The sequence below is a fragment of the Eptatretus burgeri genome, chromosome 15, assembly GCF_056783735.1.
Source record: "Eptatretus burgeri isolate ZD-2024b chromosome 15, Ebu_testis_v1, whole genome shotgun sequence".
Lineage (NCBI taxonomy): Eukaryota > Metazoa > Chordata > Myxini > Myxiniformes > Myxinidae > Eptatretus > Eptatretus burgeri.
Window position 1 is genome coordinate 53089634 of NC_140975.1, and position 12500 is coordinate 53102133.

The following is a 12500-nucleotide window of genomic DNA, read 5'->3' on the forward strand; positions in this document are numbered from 1 at the left end:
TTGTTTGGTTGTTTTTTTGAGATTTCATCCCTCTATGTTTTTACTTTTTTTCACGCACATGCGCGCGCACACACACACACACACACACACACACACACACACACACACACACACACACACACACACACACACACACACACACACACACACACACACACACACACACACACGGTAGCAGAGGTATCCGCACCGGAAGGAATTTAGAGTTTATAAAAAGAGAACCAGGTATGTATAATTCCAATTAATTCATCACTACATAATTTAGCAGGCAATACTATAATAATAATTATTATTATTATAACAATAATGTAACAATTTATACAATATATACATTTAATATAAAATAACAGGCAAAGCAGGCAATAATACGATGCACAGAGGCAATAATACACAATATTGACTGCTGTAATGCCTCTGGATAGCCTCGACCACATTTTGAGTGTGGTTTTTGGGTGCCAGAATTGTGAGCTTGGCAATTAAGATAATTTGTAATACTGCCTACCACTGGGTGGCGCTATACGATGCACATTTACGTGGAGAGAATTGGGGTTTTCCCAGTGACCTGAACCCCCTACCCTGTCGGTTTGAAAATGTTTTCTTGCATCTCCTTTTGCCAAGAAGATTCCAACGGAATGCAATATGATGGAATTACTACCAGTGGGGTCGATTAAATTGATGGACAGACAGACAGACAGACAGAGACAGACAAAAATACAGAGCGTCAGTGTTGCTGAATCAGTTTCTTGGCAAGGGTGTTATTGTGTGTTTTGCCATTGTATTATCAGTATATATGACCACCTCAGTTCATGGACAAACATGAAATTCCTATTTGCAGCTTTTACCCCATCCATCCAGCACATATGAGGTATGCCTCTTCCTCTTCTTCCCTGAACCCAACCGAGCATGGTTGACTTATCCAGGCTTTAGTTTTCTGCACGCATGATGTGGCCAAAGTATGACGGTTTCTGTTTTAGCATCAGCGCGTCTAATGTACTGTGCATGGTGGTCTCATTTCTTCAAGAACTGATTTGTTTGTTGTTCTTGCAGTTTATGGAATTTTTAACATTCGTCTGCAAAAACCAGAATTAAGAACTGTCAATCTTCTCCCATTCTTTCTTCTTCACTGTCCATGACTCACATCCATACCTTGCAACTGGGAATACACGAGTACTCACCAGGCTCCTCTTGGTTTATATTGTCACTTTTGTTTTTCTAACCTTAGTCGAACATCCAAGCCTGGCCAGCCGGTTCGTGAAAGACTTGGGCTAAGCTTTCCCCAGCCAACCCCACAATAATGTGGGAATAATTGTGACCATTGGGAATAATAGTAATGATGATAATGATGATAATAATGATAACAATAATATTAATACCCCGCCATCTGCATGGTGAACATCTGCACATACACATGGACCTGCACCCCCTTTTGGTAGCGAGTGTTTTTAATCAGAGAAATTCTGCTTCCGGCCTAAATGAGAACTTTGTTGCTGGGGAAATGCAAAGCATCTCGAATGTTAATGGTTTCCACTAGACTTTCTTTTCTTTTTTTTAATACATTGTCGAGGCTTGTAAGAGAGCTAAAACTTGAAACCTAAGAAGCGCATGTTTCAATAAAGATATCCGAATAAAGCATCTTAGAAGTATAAATCCAGTAATCCCATGAGAATCTTCCCTTTCAAGGGGACGATTATGTGCAGGTGCTGCTGGTTTCATATTCATATATCTATATCTATATATCTCTCTATATCTATATCTATATCTATATCTATATATCTCTCTATATCTATATCTCTCTCTCTCTCTCTCTCTCTCTCTCTCTCTCTCTCTCTCTCTCTCTCTCTCTCTCTCTCTCTCTCTCTCTCTCTCTCTCTCTCTCTCTCTCTCTGTCTCTCTCTCATCTTTTCCTGTTCATTCATTCGCTTGCTTATTCTGTTTGTTTCCCCCAATGTCAATCAATACCCTCATTCAACATGCTCTTCCAGGAACTTCGACCTTGCAGAAGATTGTATTTTAAAAAGGTGTGCAAAAGTATTTATGAGCCTTAATGGAAGACAACCCACAAACAATGGAGATACCTTCATCTCAGCCTTCCAACGTGCCACCTTGAGGCGTTTCAAGTGTTCCTGGTAAACGAGCTCAGCGTCTGGCAACCGGAGGAAGTCAAATGGGATGCGCCCATCGGCAGCATTTTCCACGTGGACGCTTTCTGCCCAGCAGTCCATGGGTGGCAGCACAACGAACCGGGCTTCGAAAGGGGGACCCAGGGCCGGTAGGTTCTCTCGAACCTAATCACACAATGGAATACCAGGAAATAAAAGGCAATATGTTCATAGTACAAGGCAGAGGAAATGCGTTCGTAAATCGGAAGGCCTATGTCACACACCTCAGACCAACTGCGACCTTCCAGTGCAGACAAATCGGGGAGGAGTATCTCGAGGGCACGTAAAAGACCAGCCAGGTAGTCCAGCTTGCGTCGACAAACAAAATCATCACGCAGCTTGCGCAGGTGCCGCCGGAAGAGGTCACGTGCCTGCCTCTCTCCGCGGAGATACACGAATTCCTGTTCCCCGGTGATACGTGCACTCGATGAGTGTCAATTGTACTTCAAACTGTGTCATACAAACTTTTTTTTTGTTTGTCAGCAGGACACGCAGTCAGCATCCAACTATTTACTAGTACGTGCAAAGGCAGCATCGTGTCTTAACAGCAGCAACAACAAAGTCAGTGTCAAGCTCATGAAAAACAACCTTTTGCCAGAACGGGACCACATCACAATAAGTAGGAGACAATGGCACACATAAATTGGGGTTTTGTGACTGAAGGTATCAATATGTTATCCAGCATGTGTAACTCGGTTTGATAGACGGAATCATTTATCTATTGTTCATGGTAACCAGGGACGTCGAGAGGGGAGGGGGGGGTAAAGGGGGGTCGCTGCCTCAGGGTCCGGGGTTCGTTGACGGGCCTGAGCTTCTCCTGAAACTGTAATTTTTAATACAATGTAAGAGAGAAAGGTGGTGGAGGGGGCCCGGAGGTTGTTTGCCTCGGGTCCCTTGCCGGCTCTTGATGCTCCTGATGGTAACGGTATTATAATTCAGTGCTCCAACCTTTGCCCTCAGAGTATTTGCATTATCCATTACAACTCTCTTTCAATTCGTTGCCCCCCCCCCAAGTTCAGCCAAAATTAAGGGTTTGTGGATTGAAGAGCATACGAACAGGAACAGAGACGAAGTAAAGCAAACAGAAAAAAAACTGTATAAAATGCATCGATGCACAACAGCCAGAGTAAAAGAGTTGCAGATGAAAGGGGAACAGAGTCCCAGCAGATAAAGTGAAGCTCTGAGGTATAAATGAGAGGAACTATGAAGTGGCCGTGGGCAGCAGACATGGAGTCCCGGAGCGAAGAGCGTGAGAAACAGACTCGGGAAGACATTTCCACACGAAAGAGAACAGGGAGATGAATGAATGTCGATGAGTGTCGACGTTAGATTTGTGGAGGGTAACAAGATAAGGGTTTTTGATGAACTAGCGATGTGAATGGGGCAGTTTTTCGGCAGAGAGGTAAGAGCAGGATGAACAAGACCAGACTAGAGCTGCTAAAGAACTGCAAGGCCACGAAAATGCATGTAAGGAGTGAGAAGCAGACCCTGTGACTTAACTTCCTGTCATAATTAAATATTTTTTAAAATGGAGGATTTTTAACCCCTGCCCCCTCCCTGCCTAATTGGCATACCTCTAAAACAATCCCATTGTCTCCCCCTCTCTACCTGTTCTTTTCCTTTCTCAATGGTCCGCTGCTCTCACACTGACACATTCCTTCCTTCCTCTCCTATCCTCCTCTTCGTCCTTCATTTTCTCATTTCATTCTCCCAACTTCTGTATTTACAATACAAATATGTGCCAACTTTGACCTTTCACAGCACATTTGTAAAACTATAAGCACAATTTCCTGAGCGAACACCTTGTGCCAAACAAGGTATTCGATGGAAATTGTACTTGGAAGCGAAATGTTTGAACAAAAGCTGATGGCACAAGTCAGGGATTGATTGTTCATCTTTAATTATTTTACCTTTAAACGGTTGATTATAACAGATGCTCGAACTCTTCGTCATTAACATCGATACGCTTCCGAATACATTTCACACAGGATGTTTGAATGTTCATTAAATTGTCAACATCACTGTGGGCACACTCAGATCATATTTTCTCCTTCGGTTCCTCGATGCTTCTCGGACGGTGGACGCAGTCAAGAGGCACGGGGTCCGGTAACCTAATGCTGTCTGACTTCCTTTTTAAAATATACTGTACAGAGTTGAGGCTCGTGAAAGAGCAAGAACATAGTACGAATCAGAACACAACAGAAAAAAAAAACTAATAGCAGGAGGAGATGGGAAACACACACCAGTAGGGTTGAGGGACAAAATAGAGAGGGGGATTTGAGGGGGGGGTGGGAGACACATGGGATGGACAAGATGGATACAGAAATACAAGGAGAGGACAAGAAAGGTGGACAAGATGGATATAGAAAGACTAGAAGAGGACATGACAGGTGGACAAGATGGATACAGAAGCAAACTGTCAGGAAGGAAAACATTTGAATGAGGTGGGTTTGGGCAGGTTAATGGGGGTAGAAAAGATCATGGTTTTGGATTGGGGATGATCTGAGATGGTGGTGAACAGCTGTAATGAAGACTCTGAGGGAAGAACGAGATTGAAGAGGATGTGGAAGTTGATTCCACAGACGGGGAAAAAGGAACAAATGAGTGGAGATGAGCAGTGATCCTGGATTTAGGTAGTTTCCACCAGAATGGGGTTGACGGTGGACCATGTATGCCCTGTAGAAACCTGGGGAGGGGGAAGGAGACAAAGCATAGAAAGAGCAGAGGGTGCAAGACCGGAAAGGAGGCAATAGAAGACAGAGAGACCACCGACCTGTCGGCGAACGGGAAATGATCAGGCCATAGACTCAAAATGGCCCGATCTTCATAACGGGAGATTCCAAAGATCTTGCAGACCTTTCAGCACAATCACTAACAGCTTGAAATTCACCACACCCTGGACATTAATGGGTTTCTAAAACTGTACCTAGGGTCATGCTGCAGCCACCACAATCAACAGGAAACTGTTACATTTACTTTTTGTGTTGCATATACTGCCACAAATGAACTACATCGAACAATGAAGAAATATTATATTACCTCCTGGAGGAGAGAACAAAGGAAAATGAACACATAAATAAATGTCCTCAAAGGATTTGTCATGAAAACGAAAGGAAACCATTTATTTAATTTAAAAGTACCAATTCACCCATTTAATTCCTGCCAAATGACCATAATCACAAACATATTCATCAAAACTGCCACCGGCCTATAATAACAATGAGGGCATGCATGACACCGTGAAGCAAAGGACTGAAATCACGTGCAAGTTGTTGTATAGACACCGTTTCTGCGTTGGTAGAGTTGCAGGTGCAACATTATACGTTGATTGTGAGTTCAGCTGATACATCTTTAATGATCAAGGATCAAAAGGTTTCTGAGAAAGGTTTCAAAAGAAGAAGAACTGAAAAAAAAAGATACATATAAGGTTTTAGCAACCTGGTGTTGGCTTAGTAGTTGAGGTGGTTGGCTTTGGACCTTAGGGTCCTGAGTTTGAGAGCCTGTTTTTTACTGTTGAATTAACACCAAGTGAGGTTGACTCAGCTCGTCATCCTTCTGATGTTGGTGAAATGAGTACCAGTGTACTGGGGTAATAACCATTCGGGGTAACCTGCGTCAGAGTGGTGACCCGTCCAGGAATGTACCCCTTGCCAATAAAAACTGCCTCGGCAGCTCGATGTGCCTTTACGACGTGAAAGGAATGGTGCTATTATGATTATTATTATTATTATTATTATTATAATAAGGTTTTAGCAAAATAGTAACCAATCAGTTGTGCATGACAATTAGTGATAAGAGAATTTAAATTTAATTATCACCACCGAAGGTGGATGGAGGTAATGTTTTCACCCCTGATTGTTTGTGAGCAGATATCTGACAGAATTAAAGACGGATTCGGATGAAACTTGGTGGACGTATTAGGTGTGTGACAAGGAAGAATTGATTCGATTTTGGTGAAGATCCGGATGAAGATCCGGCCTATCAGTGAGATAGAAAATGTAAACTGTTCAGCCTGGCAGAGGTACGAGCCCTACCGAGTGACATTCTCGTTAGGTTTGTTTTGCTGAAACGAGAAGAGAGAAACCTTATTATGCCATCATCATTTTCTTTCACACACAAAATTACGATGAACGTTATAGGAAACACAAGAGAACACAACACGCTTTTGATTTGTTTGATCAAACAGAATAAATAAGAGTTTGCACGCTCAGCAAATGATGGCGCTATAGAACGAGAATACATAAGCAAACAGGTTTGCGCACACAAGGTGAGTTCTCAAAATGAGCACTCGTGTATGGTTTTTGTCTCATTAAAAAAAAAACCCCAACAATGAAATGCATGCCATGCCATGTGTTACAGAAGAAATCAAGAATCCACAACATCAACTAAAATAAGCAAATAATTCCATCTTTTGCTTTCGCAGTTTGTAAAAGGAAACGTCAGTGTAAACAAAACACAATGATCAAGCTCCAAACTCCAACCAAGACCGTGAGGTTTCAGAACAACACACTCCCATTCGGCATTTCCCTTGTATTTGATCTCCTCAAATAAGTCTCTTCTTTCTCCCTTCCTGCCCAATTACAGGCATCCGAGCATACAAAAGGCAAACACAGCCCGGTAGGACAATTGTGCTCAGTGATATAGCCTTGAAATAAATACCGTGCGTTACAAACCTGGTATTATCAACCCCCCTACCTGTCAATCCTCGGCCATCTAATCCGCAGCTGTCTCGCTCGCCACCTTTCTAACCCGGTTCTCCCATCTCATTGTCACCCACTCGATGGGGTTAATTGTAGCCGCCAGCTAAGCCTGCAGCCCACTTACCCACAGAGGCAAAAAAAGACGTCTCGTTTTGTACAGTGGACTCTCCTGGGTTAAGTTATACCCACCCTCCTTTCTCCCGCCTACCTCGCCATATAAATAAAAAACATGAGAAACGTTTCCTTGGATAATGGGATCAAAAGATTCAGCAACGAAGCAGTGCGCCAATGCCAATGTGGTGACACTTGTCACGTTTAACTGCATGAAACTATGCAGACAAGTTGCCTTTTCCGGAGGCAGGCGTGCTACCCTGGTGGCGGCGAGTACGTGGTGGCAGGGCGGATTGACCATATAAGTGGCAAGTGCTTTGGATCTGGAGACAAAGTTTTGTGTCATTTTCAACTCAGATTCCAATGTGTGTCGCAACTGCATCGTTATTGCTCTCTCTCTCTCTCTCTCTCTGCACAATATCCGAATCACATGGACAAAAGCATTTACTAATGTCTAAACTGGTATTTCAATCGAAAGATCTTTCCATTACAATGATGAGTGACCGCACACATTAGTTTCGCAAATGTGGCTTCATTTTACAACAATTCAAACATTCCTTGTATCCAAGGTTGTTTTTAATGTTGACTTAATGGTTAGGGTGGTGGGCTTGGGATCCAAGGATCCTGAGTTCAAATCCTGCTCAGCTGTTGAATTAATACCAGGTGGGGTTGACTGCCTGTCATTCTTCCGAGGTCGGCAAAATGAGTGCCAGCTTGCTGGTATCCTGTGTCAGAATGGTGACCCGTCCAGGATTAGCCAAGGAGACTACCGAGGCAGCACAAACGCTCTGCACAGAGGATGATCCCAATAGATGGATTGGGAATGGAGTCATTTGGGGAAAAAGAGCTCATGAGTATGGATGGGCGTTGACCAGAGGTAGTGGTGAACAGCTGTCCTGAAGCCCTGGAGGGAAGCATGGGACTGCACAGAGCAACAGACTGGGGAAGTTGGTTCCAGAGGCAAGAGAAAACAGGAACAATTGAGTGGAGGTGAGCAGTGTGCCTGGCTTTTGGGGGTTTAACAAGATGAGCGTTACTGGCAAGGAGATGCAGAAACCTGTGCACGACAGAGCCAAAAGAGGGCAGAGGGTGCAAGACCAAAACAGAGGCAGTAGAATACAGAGAGCCACCAACCTGTCTGTGATGTGACAGTAACAGGCCGAGACGTACAAGGTTCATCGTGGGAGACCTAATTATGATTTTGAAGGCGTTGCTTTCCACAGCATAAATAAGGGAAGGTGTGAGGCAGGTGAAAGGGGAGAGCAGCACTCTATCAAGCTGTGAATGACGACCATATAGATTGTCAAAAGTTCAGATTGGTCAAGGAAAGACTTTGCACGATGAAGGATGCCCAGTCAGCGGCTGACTTTTCAGGCTATCTTGGAAATATGGTCTGCCCAAAAAAGATCAAGGCTGATGGTGAGGCCCAAAAGTTTGAATGACTTATCCTCTTCAAGCGGTTTGTTGAGGAAGTTGATTGGGAGGGTTTGCCAGATGGTCCTTTCGGAGAGACAGGATGAGTGTGTGGGATTTGTCAGGGTTGAAAGACGTATTCCAAGTATCAGACCAGCTCAAGATTCTATCAAGGAATCAAGGATTATATCAAGCATTCTCCTGATTCTACATTCTATCAGAGAGGGAAGAGGCTGCTGCCTATCTATCTGAAGGATGAGAAATGAAATGGCAGAGGGTGGAATCATCAACAAAGACATCAGGAAGGTTTTCCAGGGAATCAAAAAGATCATGGAAAAAGATGAACAAAACTGAGACCAAAACACTGCCTTGGGGGACACTCCAGCCTTGACAGGGACAGGAGACAACAGGATCCCATTAACAGTCACACGCTGAATACGGGAGTGGAGGAAGTCAGTGATACATGAGAGGAGGTGGCCTTGAATGCCATAAGCAGAGAGTTTGGATATCAAAGCAGGGTAACAAACTGCATCAAATGTTCGACATATGTCCAGAGAGACAGCCCTGATCTCAGGTCTGAGATTGAGGGCTTCCATCCATTGTTGGGAGAGGGGGGTTGATGTTGGGCGAAGCGAAAAGGAGCAGAACACTGGGGAATCAGAAAGGGGGTGGGATAATGGAGAAGTGGAATGGGGGCAGGGCGCTGGGTAAGCGGAATGGGGCTGGGGGGAGGATGCCATGGAAGCAGAAAGGGGACGGGATGCTTGGAAAGACGAAGCGAGATATCAGGATTGGGATACAAATGATAATGCAATGCATGGAGAAAGACAGCGTCATATAATATGAGCATGATAGTCGATGAGGCATGGGTTTACGAGTCATCCAGAGATTGAGAGAGGGTGAGAATGGAAAGCAGACTGGGAGAAGGTGTTTGGAAACAAGTAGCCTATGTGGGAAGATTGAACATTTTAAAATTGTCTTTTAAATTGATGGAGAGAGAGGGGGAAAAGAAAAAGAAATTTTTTTTTAGAAGAAAAATGGAGAAAGAGTTATATCAGAAGCCATTTATTTATTTCAGAATGGAAGGGATGCAGATTTGATAAATTGAGAAAATTAAAAGTGATAAAAGGAAGAGAAGAGATGAGGCCTCACTTTCCCAGGGGATGAATGGAAGGGTTTTAGGTGAATGAATATATATATATATATATATATATATATATATATATATATATATATATATATATATATACACACATATACACACACACACACACACACACACACACACACACACACACACACACACACACACACACACACACACACACACACACACACACACACACACACACACACACGCCGGTAGGCGGCATGGGTGGTCGCTATATAATTGCATACTAGTCATACAGTTTTTGACGGATAGGGCTGAATTTTTTTTGACAAAGAGGTTGATTATAGCGGAAGCTGATTTTTTATTTTTATTTTATTTTTAGGATTTTTCAAAAATTTCAAAGTCCCGTTGCTAGGCAACGGTGGCGTCCATAGCAACGGTGCTCAAAAGCATACAACTCGATCCTGGTATGAACATAACAGTCAAGTTTCATCAAAATCGGTTGACTCCTCTGGCCTCCAGAGCTGTCCATTACATACATACAGACAGATTGAAAACCTGAGAATAACAGTAGTCTAGCGACCACCCAATTGTCGTACAGAAACGATGGGTTAATTTGCTCGTCTATATGAACGTAAATAAAAGGATGGGCTCTGTCTCGTTGTCTGTCTAGTTTCCTATCACCCTTCTTATTGCTTTGCTCATCGTCAACAAACTTCAGACATAATTACCCTGCGCACGCAAAGTGAAAAATGTGGTTAAGCCAATGGTTCATGTCTGTCTGTCTGTTTGTCCGTCTGTCTTATGAGTTTATGATCGACGAACAGCTTATTTTAAATTGAACATTATATTTTGAACACTAATCGCAACATGATTAGAATGATAAACGTTTCGTTTTACCATACATTGACTCGAAATTCGACCCAATCACACGTGTGTAGCGAGGAGTGAGATAATATTTTACTCTGTCTGCCTGCCTGGCAGTCAAACAAAATTAAAAATCATTCCAAACAGTAAACTTACTGTTTTTAAGGATGTTATAAAGGACACAAACAACAAGCACAAATAACTAATGTAACGTGTTAGATCTGGGGTGATGTAATAGACGCGAGGTAAAACGGCAGTAAAACCCAGAGTTAAATTTATTTATACGCCTTTAAACCTCTTTAAACATTCATTTCAATAAAACTATATACTTGAAGACTGTAAAACATAAATTGCCTTCATGATACTTCCAAGAACCATGCTATATATTAATACTAGCGATACCCGTGCACATGCACGGGATAGCAGTACAACATAGCTGGTAGCAGACGGCAGACCATACACGGGGAATGACAAAAAGACGCATTGTGCAAAATGCAAGTGGTACTATGGAACGCCAAGACTTCCCAAACATTGTCGGCATGTCCGCTAAGTGCCACAGCAATTTCATAGGGATCGTGTGACGGCGAGCCGAGTTTTTAGTGTTCAAGCTTGGTATTATAATAGAGATATAGCATTAGAGGGTGTGGCATGTTTTTTTAGGTGAAGAAGACGCTGCCCATAATGGCTATATACCGATCATCTCCATGAACTCGTCTTTATCGTCACCATCATCAATATCGCGATCACATTATTGGATCAAGTTTATCATCATTATTATGAAAGGTAAGTTTCATGATTTTATTAACTCAAGAAAATAAACGATTTTATGTTCTTCATCCAGGAAAATGAGCCTAGTGTTGGCTTAACAGTGAAGGTGAACGGCTTAAGATCTTCGGGTCATGAGTCCCTGTCGTGCCGTTACATAACACCAGGTGGGTTAACTCAGCCTGTCATCCTTCCGATGTCAGCAAAATGAGTACCGGCTTATTGAAAACAGGGAGCACTGCATTAGCAGCACAGCCACTCTCCCAGTTATGATGTACAACCAGCAGCCACAGGCTGCATACAAAATAACAATAACTCAAGAAAATAAACTTTACCCCAAAAAATAAATAGCACAAAAACAATGCACAAACATGTTCATTAAAGATACAGTTTTGGAAAATTTTAGAGGTGAAGTCCCTAACCTTATTTCCCCCATTCCCCCATAAGTTTGTGGATTTGCGGTTCACAGGGATTTTCGACAATGTAACCCCTGTGACTGGCAAGGCCCTCCTGTATGTAGTTTAACACTGCATGGGGTATGATGTTCTGTGAATTCTCTAGTTACCTCCACCACCGAAGGTGAAAGAGGTTATGTTTTCACCCCTTTCTGTCTGTCTGTCTGTCTGTCGTCTGTTTGTGTGCAGTTTATCTCAAAAAAGTTGCAGACGTATCCGGTTGAAATTTTGTGGACAGGTTCGGTGAGTGACAAGGACAAAATGATTAGATTTTGGTGAAGATCCAGATCCGGATCTGATAATTTTTAAAGTGATTCTTCACCATTGAGAGATCGGGCCAAAAATGATATAGAGCATGATATTTCAAAAATGTAATGATTGCGCTCGATATGTTCTCGTGGATCAGGTATTACGTGGTGGAGGTATGCACTCCACCGAGTACCCTTCTAATTAACTATGTTTTACAATCCAGTGACAAATTCCTTCATTTATTCCGTTAGGCCCAGTCAAAAATAGCTTTTTGTCAAAGCGTTTTGACATGCCGGATAAGGTCACGGCATTCTGATGGGCGGCCTCTCAAAAATTTAGAAGTGGCCATTGGGTTAAACTTCAGTATATATATACAAACCTAATTTTTGTGCTTTTAAAAGTTACCAGAAATAAATGTTAACTTGTCGATATTTTATGATTTCTGAGATGTTAACACTTAATATCCCAAGAGGTTAAAGGGAGTATAATCTAGATTCTAGATGGTGATACGGGTCCATACAAAGGTTCTGTTTTGCCCTTTTCTCTGCTTCTCCAGCACTGCTGTCATCATTTATCTTTTTTACTTACTACAGTTTAAATGTCAAAATAAATCAGTGTTCCTTCAACCTGATGTTTACGATCAATCATTATAGATGTCCGACGATTTAAT

The 12500-nt window shown here is 42.5% G+C and overlaps 1 protein-coding gene across 1 annotated transcript in view; it reads right to left on the reverse strand.

The window, feature by feature from the left end:
• Positions 1 to 12500, reverse strand: part of LOC147012178 (rho GTPase-activating protein 5-like) — a 142074-nt gene that overhangs the window by 61390 nt on the left and 68184 nt on the right. Inside the window, exons 4-5 of the mRNA XM_085855954.1 lie at positions 2384 to 2560; positions 2076 to 2285 (exon numbers count right to left, since the gene is read on the reverse strand). Of these exons, the coding sequence (XP_085712080.1) occupies positions 2076 to 2285; positions 2384 to 2560 (387 nt within the window). The remainder of the gene's footprint in view (positions 1 to 2075; positions 2286 to 2383; positions 2561 to 12500) is intronic.